This window comes from Saccopteryx leptura, chromosome 2 (assembly GCF_036850995.1).
Source record: "Saccopteryx leptura isolate mSacLep1 chromosome 2, mSacLep1_pri_phased_curated, whole genome shotgun sequence".
In the NCBI taxonomy this organism is placed as follows: Eukaryota; Metazoa; Chordata; class Mammalia; order Chiroptera; family Emballonuridae; genus Saccopteryx; species Saccopteryx leptura.
This window is the reverse complement of record NC_089504.1, coordinates 260,265,480-260,290,546: the sequence shown is the minus strand read 5'-3', so window position 1 is coordinate 260,290,546 and position 25,067 is coordinate 260,265,480. Positions and strand designations below refer to the sequence as shown.

The following is a 25,067-nucleotide window of genomic DNA, read 5'->3' as shown; positions in this document are numbered from 1 at the left end:
CTATAACATACATAAATACATGTATTTTTAATGCTCACTTTTGACTGAAAATGAACCAGTAATCTCAAGCCCTGTTTTGATCAATCAGCCAACTTCATATATAATTTCTGCTCTTTTTATTTCTACCATCCTGCATATGAACTGGACAGAATGTTACACACTGCCCTTGAAGACACTGGGCAGTGTCAGTGTGCTCAGTATTGCAGTTCTGCACCTCCCAGGGCTGTGGGAGCTCACAGTGTGCTTCTCCAGCCTTCACATGTGCCTGGGCACTTGTCTGCTTTGCTTTAAGGCTTACTGTTTTTACTTTACTCCCTTTTAAAGACAATATTTCTACTCTTTCTTTTATTCTGAGAGACAGTACTTTATCCTTTGTCTTTTGTTTTTCATAATATGTAGTTTGCCTTCTAGAAAAGTTTATTTGCTCTTCTACTCAGAAAGTCCAGAGGTTTCAGTTTCACCATACTCATAAAATGTGGAATACAGTACACTTTCACTCCAGGGCACTTTGCCAGTTTGAAGATATCTTGTTAGTAAAATAAAAATAATCATTTTTAATCAATTTTTTCCATAAGCAATTTTCTAAAATGTTAGTTCTGTCTTCCACAAATTGTATACTTACATACTGATAATTGTCCTTTTTAAAAGAAATGCTTGCTTGAAAGGGAAATACCATGCAACTAAGATATCGTTTTATCATAGTTTTTTGGCAATGTGGTTGTTAGTAATTCATATCTATTTGCTATCTCACACCCCACATCCACCTTGAAACTGATACTAGGAAGCTAAGGTAAGTTTGAGATAACACTGTGTTTTCTTTATTTTAAATCATGACTGCTTTATTCAGAAACTGGAGTTGGGTAAAATAAATTATATATGTTCTTTAGCTGTGGATCCTTCTGTGGCATGATTCTTAACCTGAAACTGTTGGAATGCAGATGATTATTTCTGTTCTTAAGTGATTATGTCTGTGTAAAGGAACTTTATTATTGGGGGAGATCCTGAGTCCATGGTAACTCCTGCTGGGGCTGCAGGTACCCTCATCTTTGTTTCAGCAGGACTGAACCACATTATGCATAGTTATCTAGTTTTGAGTCACCAATTCTAAATGGATAGCTAATGGTAAAAGGCAATACTTGTAAAAGATCCTTAAGACTCCCTTAGCTCTTCAGAGGTGATCCAAAATCTGTATACTCTATTTTCAGGAAAACATTGGTTAATAAGGGTGGATATTTCTGTGTGGCTTGAAACACCAAGAATCATGTTACACATTTCCGTAACTATGGAGTAAAGGATGTCACGATAATGATTTCCCTAATTTCCTTCCCTGAAACCACATCCAGCAAAACTTGGCTTGGGAATCAATTATGTCATCACCCATACTATACAAGGCCATAACCATATTTGGTGAAACCATCTTTTTCAGTCATAAAATGAAATATATTCTTTCCATTTTTACTTATGAGAAAATTTTATATTTTAGACACTTATTTTAAACTTTTAACTAAAACTTTGTGTTCTTGAGCAGATCTTTTCTTACCTAAATCTCAGGATTTCTATCCATTAAAAATATTTGCTGAATGAATTAATATAGTAATTTTTCCTGTTATTTATATTCATGTCACAGATTTCTGCTCACCTGCAAATTCCTTGAAAAAGGGCATCATAGTGTGTTAAGAAAGAGCACAGACTATAGAGCCAGGCTGCATAAGTTCAGATCAGATTGCCCACAGACCACACCTGTTATCATGCTGAGTTCCTTAACTGCACTGAGCTTCAATTTCCTGTCTATAAAGTGCTAACGATCATGGTAACCTATCTTTTAAGGTTACAGTTAAAATTAGTTAATGTGCATAAAGGGGTTAGAATAGTTTTTGGCATACAGTAAGAGCGATATAAGTGTTTGCTATTAACATCTCATTTTTTAATTACTTCTAGCACCAAGCAAATTGTTTGCACATAATGTATAACTAATATATAATTTTTATAATGAATGATACAGTCCTTCAGGGTTGTCCTTTCTCTTGTTTGTTGCATAATTAAATAGTCATTTTTGAAACCAAAGAAATGCTAAAGTAGAGGTAGGAGATACTTCTAACATCTAACAGAGTCACTTAAAACTTATCAGGACTACATCAATTTAAGAAAATAAGTTCCCTGACATAAACATTAATTGGTACCTATATAATTTTTTTTATAATTACCATTTTCCCCTTGGGAAACAACCTCCAGGATTTTGCCTGTTTTCAAAAGCAATGAAAATTTCAAGATGTTGCAGATGCAGAGGAAGTGGTGTTTATTATTTTATTATTTGGCTTAATATTTTTGTTAGCTTTATAGCCTCTTCTTCCTTCTCTCTGTTGTATAACTGCAGTTTTACAATTCAGTCTTCTCTCAAAGAGACCCGACACAACTGTTTTTCCAATTGTTATGTTTTTATCAAGAGATAGACATCCCTCTCTGACTTAGTGTATGCTGTGTCTAAAGAATCAGATCATACTGAACTCTAGAAAAGTTAAAGCACACGTGAATAACCATTCTACTTCTACTAAAGTGCGTAAGACGTAGAATAAAATTTATTTACACCAGTTATTTTCAAACCTGAGTGAGCATCAGAATCATCTTGGGATCTCCTCCCTCCCCCAAAAAAAGATAAACTGTGTTTATCTTTTTAGACCCATGAATCTATTATTTGGGGAGAGGGTAAAGATTTGTATTTTACAAAGTTCCTTAGGTCTTCTTGGAATATTATATGAGCAATCAAGTTTAGGAACAGATGATTCATAGTTCTGCTGAAAAGAGATTTGCTGTACATTGTAACCAAGAGGCATAAATGGCTCTTGAGCATCTGCTAAAGAGGGAATAATTGTATTTATGAATATCTAATGTCTGTTAGATTGTGCTACTCTCTTATCCCCTTAGGAAGAAACACAAATAAAAAATAAGATGTGGTCTTTTTCCCTTTCTTTTTAAATGAAATCTGTCTTTAATATGTATTGACTTCCTGCACTTATAAGCTATTTCTCATCCTAAATTCTTCAGTGACCACTGAGAAGACAACACAGGAGCATCTTTTTCTTTCTTCTCTCCTTTCTTCAGTTCTGTTTCCCTTTTTCCTTTATCTTTCCTTTCCTTTCTTCTTTCCTCTAGCTGGATGGTTTGTAACACTTTAGAAAATTTTCCTGACTGGAAGAGGGCCAATCTGAATGAACTCTTGTCTGTCTTGGGCATGGAAGGAAAGAAGACTGAGCATGGACCTTGACTTCCAGGAGGACTGTGGCTCCCGTCTCTTCCGAGCGCCCGCTCTTCCCTCAGTGTCCCCACTAGAGTGGGGGGGAGGGATGGGGAGAGGAGACAGACAGGTGGGGGAAGCTGCAGCAGACTGTGGTTGATTTCTGTGTTAACTAAGTGACATTAAGTGTGACTGTTCCTTGACTTTAATGCCCAGCACTGTATGGATAGCCTCTGTGAAAACGTTTCTGTTGCATTAGATATTTGACAGTGAATATTGTAATGAAAATAGAGTATGACTTAATGGGTCTACTAGTTGATATTTTAAATATTTCATTATTGTTATTTTCATATGTACTGTCATGAAATTTGACTTCTATTAGAATGGCTCTTAAAATTATTTTCTCATTAAATATATTTTTAAAAATAGTGTTTGTCTGTCTGAAGTATGCTAGGTCTGAAGCCTAGAATTGAAGGTCTTTGAACTGCTTGATTTTTGTTTATCGGGTTTTTTGGTGGGGTTTTTTTGTTTGTTTTTGCTTTTTTTAAGAGAAAAAAGAAATATATTAATTTGAGAATGCATTCTAAATTATGCTGTTAACCTAAAATTTTATTATTACCCTATTGTGCTTAAAAGTGTCCAAAATATTTTGAGATGGGAAGGGAATTTTAATAAATACTACTTGAACTGATTTTATACGCTGAAGTGTATATATGGAAATTCATGATTATTGGTGACAGAATAACATCTAAGCTTTCTTATGTGACATCTAACATCCCCTTTATCAGGCCCCCTCCTACCTCTCCAGTCTGGTCACCTGCCACTTGCACAGGCACATTTAACACCCAGTAACACTGAGCTGCTTCTGAGTTTTGTTTTGTTTTGTTTTGTTACCTATGTGCCTTTGCTCTGCTGCTCACTGTGCCCCACTGTCTTCCTGTACTTCTGTTTGATACATATTGTCCTACATTAGACAGGTAGCCCTTCAAGTAGAAGAGTGTTGAGTTTTGTAGCCACAAAAGTAGTAGAGTGTTCACTGGGGGATGACTACCTTAGATTGATCTAGCCTTACCTTTTCTCCATTGCAGGAATGATTTCTGTCATATTTCTGATGGGATATCCTTCCCACTTTCTCACTAATTCTGGTGATGGGGATCTCCTGCCTCACAAGGAAGTCCATCACAGTTTTCTGTAACTAAATCTTACAATGTTGTCTCATAAGAACAGCTCTCATTCTTCCTGATCACCTCATAAACAGTAAATATTTTTTTAAAAATGTGTAATGTTCAAGAACTTGTGCTTCCACATGTAGTAGAAGTCAACATTTTCTGAATTAATTTTTGTTATGTGAACCCTGCCCTTTACCCCAGTTTTACTTGAATCCTTTGAGGATCCAATGTCACTTGTTAATGTAATGTAAGCAAAAAGTTCAAAACTGCAATCTATGAAGTTCTGCTGACTTCATGGATTTTGTTTTGTTATAACTAGTTAAAAATATGGTAATGAGAGGAAAGAAAAGAGGGCATTTAGTAGTATAAGTAAATGGCACTAGTGTAGGTAGCAACCCAGTTCTCTGCTTCCCACTAAATTTTATTTTAATTTCTCATAGACCTCCATTTGTGAGGTTAACTTTGCTACTAAATTTCTGTGAGCTATGTGTGTAATTCAAATCAAGAACTGAATATACTATCTTTTTTAACCAAATAAATTTATATATCTTTGTGAAAGTGTTACAAATAAAATTTTATATGTATAATTATTCTCACTAAACTTAAATGTCTTCTTGGGTTAAAAACTCATCTTATGAATCTGGCATTCTTTTGTCCTTGTGTGGGATCTGGTAAATAAGAACTTATAAAAAATGTTTAAAAAGTAAACAAGTAAATCTTTTCTCTTTATTTTCCTCCTGACCAGCCCCCGACCAAAAACAGGAAAATGCAGATTTCTCTCTTCTCTGAGGCCAACATTTATAGACAGTTTTCAATATTTATACTAATGTTTTTTCAAGTATGGTCTACTAATATCTACTTCAGAATTATTAATTAACTGAAATGTATTTAAAAAGCAAAATTCTAAACCCCAGTTCCTGAGAGTGAAGCCCAGAAATCTTCATTTTTGTTGTTATTTCTTTTTTTTTAATTATTCATTTTAGAGAGGAGAGAGAGACAGAGAGGAGAGAGAGACAGGGGGGAGGAGCTGGAAGCATCAACTCTCATATGTGCCTTGACCAGGCAAGCCCAGGGTTTCGAACCGGTGACCTCAGCATTTTCAGGTCAACGCTTTATCCACTGCGTCACCACAGGTCAGGCTTGTTGTTATTTCTTATGGGACGCATAAATCTCTTCTTTTATTTTGTTGAACAGCCTAGAATTACTGGGAGAGGAAAGTAAAGACCCCCCTCTGACACATCCAGTCTTGATCCTACCAGTGGAAATTTATAGAGATCCAGTAGTGTTCCCCTGTGATAGTGTTCCCCTGTGAGAAGGGGAACAAAAGTGTTTCCAACAATACCTATCACAGACCCGGTCTTCTCTTCCAGGAGTAATGGGTTCTATCTATCTCAGACCTTCCCGGAGCCACATAAGAAGGCTTTCCAAGGTCCCTTTGGAAGTTGGTTGCTTTGGAAGAGGTGGTAAAGGCCAGCCTAAGGGAAATGTCAGGTAACAGGCAGGGGTTCTTTTTGATCTTTTTGGCAAAACATAATCTTTCGGTTATGAATGAGATAGGTTCTATAGGTTTTTTTCTTAAGTTGAATTTGTATGTAAGTTGGAACAGGTATATTTACCTTTTAAATGCAACTTAGATATTTGTCTCCTTCTTTTCCCTTTTAGCGAGAGAGACAAGCAGGCAGGAAGAGAGATAAGAAGAATCAACTCATAGTTGCAGCACCTCATTTGTTCATTCATTGACTACTTTCTCATATGTACCCCAACTGGGGGGCTCCAGCCAAGCCAGTGACCTTTAGGCTCAAGCCAGCAACTCTGGCGTCATGTCTGTGATCCCATGATCAAGCCGTCACCTCAGGGTTTCGAACCTGGGTCCTCAGCATCCCACACCAATGTTCTATCCACTGCGCCATTACCCGATCAGGCAGCAGATGTTTGTCTTAACATAATATTTATTTTTGCCTTTCTGTGCAAATAAATACTTAAACATTTCCAAACATACGAAAGCCTATCACGTTTGTAACCTGGGGACTGCCTGTAAAGGCCAGAATATACCTGTGCTTGTACTAAATCAGGATCTTTTTAAAAAAATATTTATTGATTGATTTTCGGGAGGGCGGGAAGAATGGTAAGCATAAACTCATATTAGTTGCTTCTTTTATGTGCCTTGACTGGGCAAGTCTGGGGTTTTTGAACTGGTGACCTCAGTGTTCAGGTCAGTGCTTTATCCATTGCACCACCACGGGTCAGGCCAAAATCAGGATTTTAAAGCTGGAGTCAGACATCTGTCTCCCAAAAGGCAGCATGCTGTCTTGATGTTTAATCAGCCTAATTTGACCAAACGTTTACCAATTATAAAGGCTTTATTTCAGGAACAGCCAAATGGGAAAGATGCATAGGGAAGGGAATGGGTGAGGGTAGGGAGGCCCGAGACCCCCATGCCTTCTCTGGGCCAGCCTTCTCTCCATTTTCACCACTTCGGTGTTCACCAGCTCACAAGTGCCAACACTTCCATTTTAAACTGCCGGGAGCTTCATAAGTATTAAAGTGCTGTAACAGAACCAGGCTGTGAACCTTTCTCATTCTTATATTTGCTTTATAAGTATTTGTTGAATTAACAGAGTTTACTTAATTAAATTTTCAAAGACCCTAACTGGCTCCCAAAAGAAGTGAGGTCAGGTTAAATCAGGCAGTGAGCTCTTTGAGAATTTATTCTGTACAGCCAAAAGAAATGTGTTATGAAATGCTATTCCTTTGATTTTTCCTTTCAGCCTTTGACAGATTAACATTTTTGTTTTCTTGTGGCTTTATCACTCTTCTGAGTCATTTAAGCCTAAACTCCTAAGTCATCATTGTTACATCTCTTTTTTATCTTCTAATTATTTATCAAACAGCAATAATATTTTGTTTGAAATATCTATCACTTCTCAGCCTTTTGGCTAGGATCACATGAAATATCTCCTGTATTCATATCTTTTTTCAGTTTGTGCTTTTCATCTCCACATTCCTGCCCTCCCTTCCCTTCATAGATTACTTCCAACACCTTTACATCTCCCTTCGCTTACCTTTGTACACTGCTACCACATGTTCTTAATCATTACAGGAATTCAGACAGTCAGACATTGCTTACAGCCTTTAATTGACCGTAGGTTATTTAGAAAACTTTCTTTCAAACTCAGTTATTTGCATGTAACTCCAATATGTATTTGGCTATCATTAAAAATTAGAGTAATGTTTGCCTGACCAAGCGGTGGTGCAGCGGATAGAGCATCGGACTGGGGCATGGAGGACCCAGATTCGAGACCCCGAGTTCGTCAGCTTGAGCGTGGGATCGCTGGTTTGAAGCCCAAGGTCACTGGCTTGAGCCCTAGGTTGCTGGCTTGAGCAAGGGGTCACTCGCTCTGCTGTAGCACTCCAGTCAAAGCACATATGAGAAAGCAATCAGTGAACAACTAAGGTGCCCCAACGAAGAATTGATGCTTCTCATCTCTCTCTCTTCCTGTCTGGCCTAATCTGTCTTGCTCTCTTTCTCTTTCTCTCTCTCTCTGTCACAAAAAGAAAATTAGAGTAATATTTGATGAATATATTTCCTCAATTTGATTATTTTATCTATTTTGCTTCAGGTGCCTCTATCTAATTTAAAAATGTACTTTACACTTACAATTAAATATGATCCATAAGAAAATTCAATTTTAATTATAGGGAAAAAAATTGAACTGATTCAAAGGTAGCTCAGATTTCAAATTTAATTAATTAGAAGTCAGCCTTTAAAACAAATACAGAGTAATTATAGGTAGAATTTTTTTTATTATTATTGATTCTTAGGAAAGAGAAAGAGAAAAAGAAACATCAATTCGTTGTTCCACTTACTCATTGGTTGGCTCTTGTATGTGCCCTGACCAGGGATCGAACCCGCAACCTCGGCATGTCAGGATGACGCGTTAACTGAGATACCAGCCAGGGCCTCATGAACAGAATTTTAAATGACACTCTTCTCACCCTGAATTATATTTCTTTCCTCATGTGTTTGATCTTAGGCATTGTATCTAAAGTACTAGCGGTGTTCAAGATGTTTAAGAGTCTGAAATAATGTTACTATCTAACCTATTTTGAGAGCAAAAAAACAGCATACCAGTAGCTACCATATGAAGAGCTACTTAGTTTTCTGGGGGAGAGTTACAATATGATTTAAGTCTCCTTCCCCTGAAGAGCCTACTTTATGTTTTTGATAAATTTGATAAGATCATAAATATGGTGACTAGAATGATCCAGCAATAGTCATACTTGGGACAACTGGTCTTTGTTTTAAAGAAATTTGGGCATTTTAATAAGAATAACTGCCACATATTTTGGCAGTGCCTATAATATATCTTTTCCTTTTTGCTTAGATACTTTTGCTGTGCTTTGAGTTTTTATACAAATTTTATGAATTACCTGTGTTATAGTTGAAGAAATTGAGTCCCAGAGAGGGTTAAATACTATGACAGAACCAGAATGCATGTCCAGGTGTTCTTATCTCAAATTGGGTTGCCTGGGGTAGCTTGTGTAGTAGTATAGGGCATCGGGGGAGCTTCTGCCGGAGCACCAGGAGATACGCTCAGTCCCATGCTCAGGCCTCCTCAGTGCGGAGGTTTCTTCTCCCTGTCAGACCTGTCGTTGCAAGCACATGGTTCTCGGGCTTTATTCAGGAGAGCATCCAAAGGTCTAGAGGTGTTGGCATGTGAAGGAATTTGTAGGTGTCTGGAAGCAATATTTGAGTGCCATGTGGTAAGGAGAATTAGGTTGATTAGGGTGTCTTGATGAGAAGGGAGAAGACTTGGGAAAGCATTGGGAATGAGGGAAAGGTGGTGAATAGATGTGTTATTTTTTTGTTATCTCAATCCTCCTTCCCTTGTACATGTTCTTGACAACCTTTTTTCTTCCTTAGCAAAGATCACTTTGAGTTTGTATGTTGTGTGTCTTGTTTATAGTTCTCAAATCCTGTTCATTTTCCATAACTTGTTCGATTGCATTAAAGCATGTTTAAGTGAGAATTTGATGCAGTCAGGGAGTTGGTGTAGAAAAGCCTGGATAACAGAAGGCTTCTTCGTAATGAAGCATGACAAAAATGGAACCTGCAGAAACCAACCATGTGGGCAAATGAAAAATGTCTTTTGTCTGCAAATTGCAGTGATCCTACATAAACATGGAGGTCTCTGTCTGGCTTAGCACAGCTCACTAAGTCTGATCGTTCCCCTCCATACAGCCTTTAAAACCTGCACTCCAGGGACTGTTTTCCTTGCCATTTTGCTTAATAGCTCTACTGCTTAAGTGTACCGGTTTGTTATTGTGACATTGGTTAATATAGTTAAATAGATTTCAGATGTACAATTCTATAACACATCATCTGTATATTGTATTGTGCATTCACCACCCCACGTCAAGTCTCCTTCCATCACCATTTATCCCCCCATTTCTTCCTTCTTTCTCCCCCACAGTATACTGGATTATTAATAGACAACCAAGTGAGGTTACTTCTGTATCCATCTTAACCTGTCTTTGTGGAATCTTTCGGTTTTTGAAAACAGATATTGTTTGTTTATTTCAGAAAGTGGAATGAAAGTAGAAATATTTTTCTGAAGGACCACATTGGTTTAACTAATCCAGGGTTATCAGTAAAGGTCAATCAATATTTTAAATAGAAGGAGCTAATCAGGTAGTTTTTATGAAGTTATTCTCATTAAGAATTGATTTATTATTAAGAAAATGCATTTTCCAAAATACAATTTATGTACTCTTTTACTGTAACCAGATTTCAGAAATGATCATTTTTACCCTGACAGGGTAACTCAGTTGGTGTCGTCCTGATAAACAAGGTCATGTGTTTGATCCCCTGCCTGGGCACATGCAAGTAATCGACCAATGAATGCACAGATATTTCTCTCTCCCTCCCTTCTCTCTGTCTCTAAAATCAATAAATAAATAAAAAAGAAAAAGAAACGACATGTCCTGAGGAAAAGCTGGCTATTACGTATTAACTTGTTAGTACTAAATTTGAAGTCTTAATTTTTCCTGGAGTGTGTCTGCTATAGGGATGAAGGGAACGGAGCGGTAGTGACATTTCCAATGCACCACGGCGGAAGGTATCTAGCACTAGGGTGTGCTAATAAGCACACTACAGCTGTGGATTTATTTATAGCTGATTGTGTGAGAATCCTGTCTGCGGTTGTTAAATCCTCATATTTTTACTCTGAGCAGTCATTGCATCAGATAGTTGTTGAATAACTACCTTATTGTTTAGAGGTCCTTAGTCTACTCTAGTCTTCATTTTAATGAACCATTTTAAGGTTTTCTACCTGTATTATTTTTGCTGTTTCTTTGCATGACAAATTCAAGTCTAGATTCAAGACCCTGTACTAAAATGACCTCCAGCTAAAATTCATGAACCCAACGTAATAGAACATCTTGTGACTGCACCTGTCTCAACATATGTGTTCAAATACTTGAGAGATGTTCTCACTGCTCCTTATCGCTTTCTGGGTAGTGTCTCAACCAAGGCCAAGAAGTCTAGTACTTTTCCTGTGTTCTGAAATCCTTTGCAGTGCCCCTGTCTTTCTGAGTGTACTTGCTCCCATATTTATCCATGTAACTACCCACGTCCTTATCATTTCCTGCAATATTGCATAGTCCCCTTAAAATTGTCTTCTGCACAAAATCCAGTAAATCTAATAGATCAGTGGTCCCCAGTCTTTTTTGGGCCATGGACTGGTTTAATGTCAGAAAATATTTTCACAGACCCGCCTTTAGGGTGGGACGGATAAATGTATCACGTGACCGAGAGAAGCATCAAGAGTGAGTCTTAAACGGATATAACAGGGAGAATCTGGTCATTTTTAAAAAATAAAACATGGTTCAGACTTAAATATAAATAAAATGGAAATAATGTAAGTTATTTATTCTTTCTCTGTGAACCGGTACCAAATGGCCTACGGACCGGTACTGGTCTGCGGCCCGGGGGTTGGGGATCACTGTAATAGATGACAGCAGGCTTCTACTTAAACCAGATATTTAAATATAGGAATCAAGTGATTCTCATAAATAACAAATCAAAGTTACTGATCTTATTAAAGATGGACTTATTTGAATGTAAAGTGTGATATTTTGTACATTGTACCAATACTATCAGTTACACATCTTCCTTTGCTGTTTAAGGTTTTATGAAAGCTCAGACTTTGATACTCATTATATAAATTTTAAATCCCATTATAAGATGAGTATTTACTATATCTGTATGTTATACTTAAACATTGGATGGAACTATAACTAATTTTATTGCCAAGAATGTGCTAAAATCAGGGACAGATATGTAATGGTAGAACTGGACTGGTATTTTATGACTGGTGTTGTTAAATATTTTTAATATCCATCCCTGAGAACAGCTGATGATATGTATTCCCTAATTGTGAACACAAGTTCCTTTGGATATCTAATAAAAAGATTAGGTCTAAACAGGAAATTGGGTGCTGGAAATAAATAGGACAGTGTGTGGTACTTTGCCGTACAAATCGCAGTGGCCCTGCCGAAACCCTGAACTCACATTTCTGTCTCCTGCGGTCTGCTTAGATTCCTCTGTGCTCTGCTTGGATTCACCTTTTTTGCTTTGTGCTCCAGAAATTGCCTCCCAGCAGAAAGCCAGGGCAGTTAAAGGAATCACGGTCCTCCACTGCTTGTTGTCCAGTGTTGTCCTACATATTTGTTTAATTTTCTAGTTGATAAGACAGTAAATCTATTCCACTTACTCTGCCATGGCCAGAAATGGAAGTTGTTTGGATTTTTTTTATATACTTAAAACTATAATAAAATTAATTCATATTTAAAATCAATGACATCTATCTCTAGAAATAAATCCTCCAATTACAAACCAGGTGAATAATTGTTATTTCTCAGCTTGCTTAGGATTTTAATATGTTAACTATGATGGCACTCTTATAGGCAAGCTAGCCAAGAGAACTTCCAGTGGGTGCTAGTTTTGTTTTCCCATGAGTTGTTTGTGTATATGTCTTCTATTTTTAAAAGAGACTTGCTGCTAATTTTTCCATTATCATTTCTTAATCTTTTTATATTAAGAAGGTGAAATATTAGCTTAAACTTGAGCAGAGTTTTCAGCAAAACTGTCTGTCCAAGAAAGAGGGAGAAGATGAGAACTACTGGCTACCATTTTTATTCACTTAGCACGGAAAAACAACTCATTGAGCCAGAACTTATTTACATTTGGGCTCTGGCAGACTGTAGCTACAGCTAGGAATTAACAGTCATTCAAAATGTAGACAAAAATCACTCTAAACCTATAGTAGTAACCTTGTACTTAATCACTTTCATACCTCTATGCTGAAGTAAAATAACTTTTGTTTGTTTTGTTTTGTTTTATGGACATCTTCTAGCAACCTTTCTTTTAATTGAGTTTATTGGGTTGACATTGGTTAATAAAATTATATAGATTTCAACTGTACAAGTCTAGAATATGTCATCTGCATAGTGTGTAGTATATTTACCACCCCAAGTCAAGTCTCCTTTCATCACCATTTATAATACCTGGCTTTATTTTTCTATTGCATGCAAAAATTAATTTATCTTAAGCCAATACCTGGCTATCTGAAAGACAGTTTAATCCTAAATCCTTTTTTATAACTTTATAGTCTTTGCAGGGAGGGGGCTTATTGAAATGTGAAACTATGAATTTTTTTAAATTGTTTGTTAATACGAATAGTTTTGAGTGTTTTCTAAGAATTCTTTGGATACTCTGTCACCTCTGTGTTCATCCCATAAGACAGTTCCAACTGGGCAATCATTTCCTGGGTTGGCTTATTTATAAATGAGATATTTATCTGTCTCCACAGGAAAAGATGTTTAGTGTTAACCATCTGGTAGAATATAATATGGCATCACCTGTTAATGCCATAATAGTCCTGAGGTTATAAAAAAACGTTGCCTATTCATACTGTTGGATAATTATCCGATGTGTTTCTTCTTAGGTTTAGTGCAGTAGTTTACAGACTTCAAACTCCTCTTATGTGCTGACTATTTAACTGAGCCTAATCCTTCATACTGTGTGATAATATACCATACTTTTCCACTAAGACTTAGAAGTTTGAATTATGTAATATATAATATCTGTACCTGGCAGAAGAGGATTCATTCTCCCTACTCGCAGGGTACACCACCTCTGCCAGGTTTCTCTGCCTTCCTCTTTTGTATTAAAAGGTAATTAGAATTAAGTTGGCAGAAAGAGATAAAGCTTTAGACTATAAAGTTTTCGCCATCCTACCTCTGTCCCCATAGCAGAGGTACAGATTTGGGTGACTGCAGCATCTGATGATGTTGCCGTGGCTTTCCTGGAGACTGGAGTCTTTCCTCACAGACACTGGATTGGCTGGTGCTGCTTGTGGCTTCATTTCTGGAAGGTTGTCACAGAGGAATTATGTCTGGGTCCAATGTGATAATGAAACTAATTCTAATAGTGAATACTGTATTACCCATGTTGCTGTTTTCAAGACTACATGTACTGATCTAAGGGAAAACCTCAGCTAGGAAAATGTTGGTGTGGGGGAGGAAGAAGTTTTCCTTAAACCTCTGAGGGCCTCTGGTCAGGTCTGAAAATTAAACTGACAGAGACACATTAACAGGAGAAGAACATACAGACTTATTTAAGTTTTATGTGACATAGGAGCCTTTATAAGGAAATGAAGACCCAAGGAAACAGGCCTGTGTATTTGGTGCTAGGTGTGAGGAAGAGTGGGAAGTCGTGCAGAAGGGTGGTGGGTTACGGGCATGGGAAGATTGTTATAATCTGGGGGAAATTTAGCAAGGCCTTTTTGTTTGGATTCTTCTTGGCATCTGTCTTTGAAGATAAGAGTGTTCCTTTCCTCTGCGTATAAGGTGGGGACTTCTCACATGAGGATTTTATGACCTGTTTCAGGTGGAGTAACCTTCTGGCTTCTGTTGTTTTTCTCAAACTCCTTCATTTTAAAGTATACAATATGCCAGGGTGCCACATTTTTTGAGGTTGTATGTCTCAAACCCCATCATCATCAGTTCCCATGCCCATGCTATAAAAAACATGTCTTATTCTGTCTTGATACAGCTTAGTTCCATGGGTGGTATCACCACTGATTATATCCAGGGAATATTCTGAGGCCAGAAATTTGAGGGATAGTAGAAAATACTACTTCCTCTTAACACCAGTAGCAAAAACATGAGGGTTTTCCAGAAGTAACTTTACCAAGAATCAAAGGGAAAGTTAGAAAAGAAATGTATGAGTTTGTAGAGCACAGATTTCTTACAGAAAAGTGACTGAAGACTAACTTAGATTAGCTGGAGTGACTGCCCCAGTATTCAGACTAGGAGCTTTCTTTTTTTCACTGCATCACTTTGTCATGAAGCCTGTAGGATATCCAGGCAGATCCTACCCTTCATTGAGGTTTGGCCACTCTGTGGCTATTATTTGGACTTAGTCTTCACCTCAGCCATGTGGCCTCTGTGGCATTTTTGAGTCTGTTTACCTCCTTTTAGCTGTCTATTCTGTTTTCTAATTTTAATTATTTTTATTTTTTAGTTCTCTACTCTAAAAAGCAAATAGACTTGTATACAACTCCAAGCTCCAGAGCCCTGTGATACTCTTTGTTTCCAACAGTAGACACATCCAAACTCTTTCTACTTAATAAAATTCCCTCTGGTGAACTCAGTCTTATCCATCTCTTTCCCACTCTTCTTACTTGCCAGAGAAACATTTTTTTCCCTAAAGCTTAGACTATAAAAAAATGTGTTACCACATACATTCTATTTCAAGTAACACCAGAGTTATTAAAAATACAGATACTGATAGAATGATTAAAAAGAAAGATAGCCTTCCTCTCCTAGATGAATATTCACATTTTTTTGTTTTCCTAATACCAAATAGCTGTCCATAGAGATTTATGCCAGAGAGGTCAACAGCATTTATATTGATTACTAGTGTTTTATGGAAGAAAATGAATGAAGGCAGAGTTTTCTGTGGAAAGGATTATGCACTTCATTTTTCTCAAGTTATTTTTATTGGTATTTTATTCCAGTCCTTGTTTTTCTTGGCTTTCCTTCTAGTGGTAATCTATTTCTCTTTTATTTTTCTTTCTATTTGAAAGTTTCCTACTCTGCTACCAACTTTATTATTTTTATTAAAGTTTAATCATCAAAAGAGGGGGATTTGTAGTTACAAACATGTTAAAGAGATTCTTTTGGTGTCTCAGGTGAAGGGAAGTAAGGATGAAAAGGACAGTATTCTCTTGGACTACCCTCCAGAAAATTCTTCTTGTACTTTAAAAGTTCTTGTTCTTTTCTAGGAGTCCAATGTGCTGATTGCTGCTAACAGTCAGGGTACAATTAAGGTAAGCTGTTTACATCTCCATTTTAAACTCAGTTCCGTTTTTAGGTTAGAAAGACTATAACTGTAATGTAGAAATTCTTTTCCAAATCATGGGTCTCTGTCTGCTTGGGAATGGTTTTGATTGAAGGGGAAGAATAAGCAGCTTACAACTATGGAGAAGATGATAGTACTTGTTAGAGGCTGTATGAATGCTGAATAGATTGATGGACGGTCAGAACGACAAACAGGTGAAGACAGTTCAGCATTTGCTGTGGCTGTTCAGCTTCTATTATCCAGACCAGCCACCCCTTAGGGCATTTGGTGGGCACGGTCCAAGATAGAGCTGGAGATGCTTAGACAGTCACCAGTTTAAAAATATCTTACTCTTATTCTTCTTCATGTTTCTCTTCCCTGACCAGTAGGTTTTTCCTCAGTTGCTAAAGGAAGATAAGGTATCTTAATGTTTTGTTGAAAATTAATTGAACATGTGATCTTGCCATTAGTATAATCTGAAACTTGCATGTCTCTGGGCACACAGTCTCAGTGTCAAATTCATAAAAGGTTTTCCACCTACTTTTCTTTGTAGTTAGGAGCTCATGGAAGTAAAAATTGTATCTAATTATTCCATTAAATATTTAGCAGTTGGACATGATACGTTGGACAGATAAATCCTGAGCTAAGCATTGAACTTTTAAAATAGAACACCATTTTGGAAAAGGTTTTTAGTACACAGATTTGATCAGCACTTATTCTGTGGATGCTAGTTCACTCCACATTTTCTCTGCTAATGGTAGAGATATCAGGAAGTTTGTTGGTTTGAAATAATATGTATCTATTTACCCTGTCATTTAGCATCAGTATTGCCACTCAGGTCATCCTGAGTGGAGAATGACCTAGCAACCAAGGGAGCAAATCGAAGCCTAACACTCTGTCCTTCAGATGAATGGAGCAAGCTCAAAGCAGGGCTGCGCTGTGAAGTGGTCAAACTAACATACATGGGGTGCACTACTTTTTATGTAGCTAGTTTCTCTACTTGTAAGCCTCATTAGAGAGCCATGGACAGCTTAAATGAAAGCCGGGCTTTTGAGCTGATCAGTGCTATGTTCTGGAAGCCTCCAGCAAGGTAGTAGAAAGACTGGGAATGTATCTTTTAACTGGCTTTCTGTAGTTTCTCATCTCCCCTTGTCTTATTCTCATGGCAAGCCATTTATTGAAAAAGCTGCACCATATTCTTCTGTAAGTTTGGCCTTTGAGGAAATTGGGGTTGCTAACATATCTAAAGAAGCTCAGAGAATCTTAGGACAAATGTAAGATTTTGTTCAAAAGCGTTGACCTCTCATGTTAAGTAGCCTGCTTGCAAATGATAAAGACAAAAACCCTTATGGAAGCACAGGTGTAAGTCAAACCTTAGCACTAACAGGAGGGGAAAGTAGCTTCTATAATTCTCTGTCACCTAGAATTGCAGTCTCCATCTTACATAATTCTTTTTGACAGTGGCTTGCAGTTTTCCTTATGTTCTATGTTCTTTCGTAGACATTTCTTCTGCTCTTTTATAACTGATCATTGCTTACTATTTTTAATTTTAGCAGTATCACACCTTTCTTGTATGACCAGATAATTACTTTTATAACTAACAAAATAATCTTGACACCAAATGATTAACTAGAAAATATTTGAAGCAATAGGCAAAGGCAAGATTTTGGGTTCTGTATACCTTGATCACTATGAACTTTATCAATGGGAGAAACAGACTAAAATCCTAAACAGCAATACTTAATAAATATATAATAATACAAGAATTAGTTCTGTTTCATGTACTCAAGTTTATTCTTGTATTTTTATTGATTGATTATTCAAAAGTGGATGTAATTGTAACCCTACTTTTGCCCCACCCTGTGTCTGTGCCAAATATGTTATATCTGTGCTGTGAATCAGCCAGTTTGTTTATCCCCATGTTTTTCGTAGTTTACCTTAAAGGCTTTCTATTTAACTGTGGAAATAACTAATCTGAAAATATTCATCCAACTGTTGAAAGTAAGAAAGACTTAATGTTTAATTCCTTCAAATTTTTTGGCGTTTAGCAGTAAGGGAAATTCTTCTTGATTTAGTTCAACATTTTCAATATAATAGAGATACATTGAACTTTTTCTGTATTTTAAAACTGTTTTATTATCCTGATCCTTTTTTCCCCAATTAGGTGCTGGAGTTGGTATGAAGGGTTTACTCAAGTTAACTTGGATTTGAGCCTGCTGAAATACATTTGCAGCTGACAACGAGAGAAGACAGAGACTGTCATGTCAAGTCTCTCCCCAGCGTCACCATGGGTTTTGGATTTGTTTTGAGTATTTTTTTCTTTTACTTTTTTTCCTCCTCTATGACCATTGGAACATTGGGAATACCCAGTGAACTCTTCACCATCAATGTAACTCTACGGACCTTGCTGCTGTTGGTGGTGTGGTTATCTAATTTTTGTGATAGGGAAACAAATTCTTTTGAATAAAAATAAATAACAAAAAATAATAAAAGTTTATTGAGCCACAGTTGAGCTGGGAATGTTTTTGTCAGTTGTGGCAAGAGATGGTAGTCTTCTCAAGATGTAGCACACATGAACTGCAGAATAACATACCAGTGATCAGTTTTAAGGTCTGTATTTCCCGGCTTCTTTGGAATTATGCCTGTCAATGTAAACACTAAAATATATGGATTCCTTTCAGTGAATTTAATGTCTACAGTATGTGGAAAGATTAATAACTCTACCTTATAAATTCCTTTCTTCATTCTCTGACCAGATTTATAACATCAACAGATACTGTACTCCTCAGTCCCTCTGAATCTGACCAAGGATCTAAAATTTTGACTCCTTGAGACTACATTCAAACAGAAAGTGAATATCTGTGAAAGCTATCTCTATCTTTGCCTTTGAAGTTCACACATACATACTATAAGCCCTAAATGCAGGCAGACCAACATATTTTATAAAAATCATCGCTATTACTTACTCCTCATAGGTATTAGTGCCATCTTGGGCTGAACATAGTGCAGGGGTCAGCAAACTTTTTCTGTAAAGGACCAAACAATAAGTATTTTAGGCTTTACAGGTCATACAGTTTGTGTCACAACTTTGCAACTCTGCCTTGTAGTAGGGAAACAGCCCCAGACAGTATATAAACAAGTGGGCAGAGGTATGAAACCCATGGGGGTAGGATTTGGCACACGGACTGTAGTTTGCCCATCTCTGAATAGAGGAAAAGAATTTCAAGCCCTGTTACCCAAATTCCCAATGCATATAACCCCTTAGACCAGGCATCCCCAAACTACGGCCCACGGGCCCCTGAGGCCATTTATCCAGCCCCCCTGCCCCACCTCCGGAAGGGGCATTGCTTTCATTGGTGGTCAGTGAGAGGAGCACTGTATGTGGCGGCCCTCCAACAGTCTGAGGGACAGTGAACTGGCCCCCTGTGTAAAAAGTTTGAGGACCCCTGCCTTAGACTGTCTAGTTAATTTTCTAAGTAATTTTCAGTTTGTAAGAGGAAAGAAGTTAGTAGAGTAGCAGGTCAAGCAGAAGTAATGTGAAGCTTCTGTTTGGGTTGCTTTAAAAAGTCTGAAATCTTGATTAGAAAAAGATATAAACAATTAACTACCTTTCTTATGAAAATAGACACTTGGAGAAGCTTGGTGTGAATAACTATATGAATGATATATGTTATATAACACCCTCCAACAGTGTCTGGAACAATAAATATGCTATTCTCAAACACATTAATATTTCGCAACAAGATGTATGAATGTTCACCTTGTCTGGGATTTTAAAAAGGCGAAAAATAGTCTTTGTATCAATTCAGATCAATTTTTACCATCTAATGACTGCTTCAAACTTGTGAAATATACTGCTCACAAAAATTAGGGGATATTTTATAGCTTTGTATTCATTTTGAATTATCCCCTAATTTTGTGAGCAGTATACTTTAGTATCCAGCTTCACAGTGATGTCTTGCTAAAATGGGAGTTAAGGACCTAATTAACTTCTGGACTTAGTTCTGAAAGGAAAGGTCACTGTCAGTCAAAAGTTATGTCTGTCAGCCAGTGTAGTGATAGTTGGCCTTTGTTTCCAACATCAAGGAGTGACCTTTTACAGAGGTGTAGAAGGGATACTCGTGTAGATTATTCACTCGGGCAGACATGTACAGAAGTCATCAGAATAGGAAGCAGAGAGGTGATGGCTCTTTCAGTGTATTTAAATAGATTATTATGGTATGTATTTAATTTGGTCTGATTTTTTTTTTGAGCTGTTAACATTGTAGGGTTAGGGTTAATTTACATATGTTTGAAGATGCAATAAGGTACTTTTAATTATCAAAGGCATTCAATTTTTTAATAAATTATTTTAGAAGACAATTTAAATTTGTATTTTAAATACTTGTAAATAGTGAGAAACGATTTTTAAATTTGGGGTAGTCTTTGTAGGATGTTAACATCAAACTAATATTACTATTTCTTCGGAAAATAACAATAGTTAAATAAAGCTTAAAGATAATGTACATTTTAACACTAAAATCTCTAACTCAAGAAGAATTGGGGTTATTTTGTTTCAGTCTAATCTCAGCAGATTTGTTGGGGTTTCTTAGACAAAGTTGCCTTTGTTCTCAGGCACACAATGCATACAGAAGAAACATTAAGGGTTGAAGAACTTTGTAAAGTTCTTAAGAATGTAGAGTTACAACATCAAAAAATCAATAGGACTGAGCTTCAGAAAGATGAGCTTGGCTGGCATTGGTAGGCAAGGAGACAAGTATGGGATGAGTTTGAAGAGGTAGAGGAGTCCATGTGGCACCTTGGGGCATGGTTAAGAATTTGAATTTTGTTATAAAAGCAGTGCAAAGGAAGGGGTAAGTGGATGACATCTCATTGATTGTGAATGGATAGATGAAAAAGAGTACGATTAGGAAGGTGATCAGTCAAGAATTGACGGTGACTAGAATTGGGATGGTAGCGTGATCCAACCTAAAAATTTTCTGCTTCATATTGTACCACAATCTTAATTCCTTTATCTTGAAAGAGTTTGATTCATTTTTTAAAATCATTTTTCTCATAATAAGTTGTGACAACAAAGAATACAATTCAGCAAATTTATTTCTTCGGTGATTGGTTATGCAATTCTCAACCAGCAGTAAGTCACTTGGGAGCCTAATGACCAAAATGTCTATGTGCTAATTTGGTGATACCACTTCTCTAAGGTAAGCAGTTCTAGAAGTTAGAACGTTTGGTTCTAAACATAAAGGTAATTAATTGGTCATTTTCCTTAATGTAATTCTGCAAGTATAACTGGGATTAATAGTCAGGAAATAGGCTTGCTTAGAACTGAGACAGGAGGAAGCATTCATGTAGATTCTGAGCCTGTTGTGTTACATGACTGATTAACACAGGAGTAGCACCTTGTAGTTCTTCACAGAGCCATTAGTTACCAACTTCTGTGTGGCTTCTGGTGAATATGTTAGGCACTCCTGGATTTTTGGACTAAAGAGGAAACCATAATGATTGTTCTAGAAATATTTGTTGAGCTCCTGCTTTGTGCAAGTGAGCCTCTATGTACTACATACATACTTAGCATATAAAACACATTAGATACCCCTGTCCTCAAAGAGCTTATTGTCCAGTGGGAAAGATGGACAAATATACAGTGTGTAAACACTCTAATAGATGTAAGCTTCGATGCTCATAGGGAAACATAACCTGGAGTGGTGGGAGATAAAGGGCTAGGAGCAGGGGTGTTTTCAGGATTTTTTTTTTCTCTGGAGGAGGTAAGATCACTGCTGAATTCTGAAAAGCAAGACATTTAAGACCAAGGGAAGCAAAGAAGAAGGCATGAGTAGCCCTACTGACCAAAGTTGGAACAACTTGAGCTACCAAATTAATGATATGATTGAGTAAATAAATGGAATGTAGAGATAAATGTTTCGTGGGACATAATTCCCCACTTCTAATATGGGCTGTGCATAGTGACTTCCTTCCAAAGAGTCTATAGTATGGAAGAAAAAAAGAATAACTTAACAGTGAAGAAACCTGACAAACAGTACCGTACCCAGGTGATCAGGGTCAACATGAAAAAGTTGTAAGTCCTGTTGATACTAGTATGTACTTTTGATATGATGTAATAAAAATGGCACTTTAACTTTGTGGTCTTCCTCCCCAAAAGGCTTCACCCCAGCCTAAATGAGAAAAATACCAGGTACATCCTTTCTGAGGGGAATCCTCAAAATTGTTAAGGTCATCAAAACAAGGAAAAGTGAGAAGCTCAGCTACCAGGAGCCTGAGGCGACGTGACAAAATGGAATGTGATATTCTGGACGGAATCCTGAAACAAAAAAGGACATTACACAAAAACTAAGGAAATCTGAATAAAGCATTGACTCAAGTTAATGTATTAGTATTGATTTGTTAATTGTAGCAAATCTACCATGTTGATGTAGGTAAAATTGGGTATAGGATGTATGGGAATTCTGATTCCTTTATAATTTTTCTACAAATTAAAACAAATAATTTTGTCAAAATGAATAAGAAGGATGAGGACAGCTTCAATACACTAAAAGTGAGCTGAGGCTGGAGAAGCACACAGAATAAATCTCGTGCTCTGTTCTGGCAGTCACTTACAAAGGAAGGGGTCCGACACAGAGTATCTGGGAAGCTTACAGTCTCCTTCTTGTCACTAAAATTGTATAATTTTACAAAAGATAGTCAACCTCTGTACTCCATGTTTATCTCTAAATTCTACTTACTGAGAGTGATACTCTGATGTGTTAAACGAAGTTCATAGTCATTCTTGTGATTTAGTCACTCATACGTGAGGGTCTGTAATTATATGTTGTTTTTTAACCTTTGGTCAGTTAGAGTTTGATAAGAGAATGTAGAAATCTTTTGATCTGCATGTGGTTTCAACTTGTTCTTTGTCAGTCATTTGCCCTCCATCCGTTTTATAAGCCAACTCCCTAGAGCTCAAGTTCTGAAGGAGATCTTGGGTTGGAAGTGGGTATGGACTCAGGAAATCTAGGTCGAAGTTCCTAAAGATGGTAACGGCCTAGGTTGACTAATTAGTGTTTTCAGTCTCTCTCAGGATGATTTTATGGGGTTTCCTATGTGCCCTGCTATTGCCCGACTGTCAATGCTAGTCTGTGACCAGAGGTTTAGGAGCATTTGGGAAAGAGCCACAGAAAAAGATTGTCTTCAGAATTTTTAAGAGGCAGACATCAGCATATTTTTATACTCAAAATTTAAAGATTCATCTTTAGTTTTATATTCCTGAAAGAACATTTCATCCCAGAAATGTTTCTCTCAATGCGCTTCAGTGGAATAACAGCCCCATAATAACCCCATGCCCTCCATGATTGGGGTCCTCTGCTAGAGGTCTACAGTGGGACTGGGCTGCTGCTCAAGAGGAATGAATTAGAGTCCTGTAGCCACTGACATGTGATGGCTCTATTCAACAAAATTGGAGTGCCTGCTATGAGGTGGTCTGTTCTAGGCTAGGGGAAGGAGAGGTTATTTTGTTGTTGTTTGTTGTTGTTCTTGTAAAGGCCCAGATAATAAGTATACTGCTCACAAAAATTAGAGGATATTTCAAAAATAAATATGAAGCTATAGAATATCCCCTAATTTTTGTGAGCAGCATATATTAGGCTTTATGGCCATAGTTTATGTCACTACTGAACTCTGCTGTTGCACCAATGGAAGTAGCCCTACCCAGAGGTAAACAAGTGAGTGTGGCTGGGTCCCAGTGGGGCTTTGTGAATTGAAACAAATCTGAATGCCATTTAATTGTCATGTATCAATATTTTTCAAAATTATTTTTCAAACATTTAAAATGTGAAAACCATTTATTGCTGATGATCCATAAATATTAAGTTCACCAGCTAGATTGCTTGCAGACCATGGTTTGCTGACCTATGTTCTATTTTTTTTTTTTTTAGATTTTTTTTATTTATTCATTTTTATTAGAGAGAGAAGGGGAGAGAGAGAGGGAGAGATAGAGAACAGGAAGCATCAACACCCATATGTGCCTTGACCAGGCAAGCCCAGGGTTTTGAACCGGTGACCTCAGCATTCCATGCTGACCTATGTTCTAGATGCTCATTGTACAGCAGCAGCAGGAGGAAAAGAAGAAAAAAACATGAAAAAATCCAGTTTCTCATGAGTTTGAATTCTAGTGACTAAAGTTTGCAACAGTGGCATTCTGTCTTTAATGGTGTGCCTCTGGCGCAGGAACCTGGGAGGCCATTTTGGAGAGCACGACACATGATTAAAAGCTTTTCTTGTAGAGTTATAGCAATTTCCACCCCAGTGCATGCAAGCAGTTTGATATATCTTTCTTTTTGGTGTGTGCATTTTCAAAGAGCCAGGGGCACTCGTTTTCTGATAAAGCTCAGTAATCAGAAGCACTTTGGACATTTTGGTTAATGGAATATGAAGAGGCAGGGGGCTCTGAAAGGTCTGTGCTCTACCATAGCCTGTTGAGTGTGGGAAAGCAGAGGGTAGTTGGCAAGTTGGCTTTTTCCCCCACTTCTAGTTCTTTAATCCTGAGCTATTGAAATTTCCTCTCTGAATATAAAAGAAGCTTCTCAAGTTCACTGCACTTACCTGAAGATGTTTTCTTGGAATGGCTGAGTCTCCTACATGTATGCATACATTTTTTTATGGCTAATGCTTAAACTATAGCTAATTTTGAGTGGTTAAATTTTGAAAGATGCAACAAAATTACTTTTTTTCTAAATTAACCACTGTTAAAAATTAGCCCAATTAATAAACACTTGATATTTTTTCAATATTTTTCATGTTTAAAAACCAAATTCTGGTCATTTTTATACTTTGAGGAAGAGTCCTCCCACTGCCCAGATTGTTTGACCAGCTGCAGGAGAGACTTCTAACTGAGGTGAGGCTTCCTCTGCTATTGAACTGCAAGGCTTTGTAGTAGTTTCTTTAACATCACTGGCATTCTTGGGAATTAAGAAGCACGCCATGAATACAGGACAGCATTAGCATATGCATAGTAAAACAGTCTCTCTTCAATTTCTTTTCATTCTGAAGAATAATGAAATGGAAACTGGAAACACCAACAAAAGAATGGAAGGTCGGTTGAAAGGTTAGATAAGCTATTCTGGAAGTGTTGCGGGGTCCATAAAATAGCATTATAGTTTGTGTTCTCTGAACATGGCATCTGTCTGAGCTGACCTGCCAGTAGCTACTACCATCACAAGGACCATGAAAAGCTAGCTTAGGAAAATGCTCAAAGTGGAATTTCTGG

The 25,067-nt window shown here is 37.2% G+C and overlaps 1 protein-coding gene and 1 non-coding gene across 4 annotated transcripts in view; both read left to right on the top strand.

The window, feature by feature from the left end:
* The window catches only part of COP1 (COP1 E3 ubiquitin ligase), a 147,427-nt gene extending 129,107 nt beyond the window's left edge, over positions 1 to 18,320 (top strand). For all 3 annotated transcript variants that reach the window (XM_066371573.1, XM_066371574.1, XM_066371572.1), the window contains 2 exons: positions 15,753 to 15,797; positions 17,973 to 18,320. In XM_066371573.1, coding sequence (XP_066227670.1) covers positions 15,753 to 15,797; positions 17,973 to 17,990 — 63 coding nt within the window. In that variant the 3' untranslated portion in view covers positions 17,991 to 18,320. The remainder of the gene's footprint in view (positions 1 to 15,752; positions 15,798 to 17,972) is intronic.
* Positions 9,505 to 9,644, top strand: LOC136396164 (small Cajal body-specific RNA 3). Its single transcript, XR_010749569.1, has one exon. It is a non-coding gene; the product is annotated as a small Cajal body-specific RNA 3 (non-coding RNA).
* Positions 18,321 to 25,067: the final 6,747 nt, after the last annotated feature.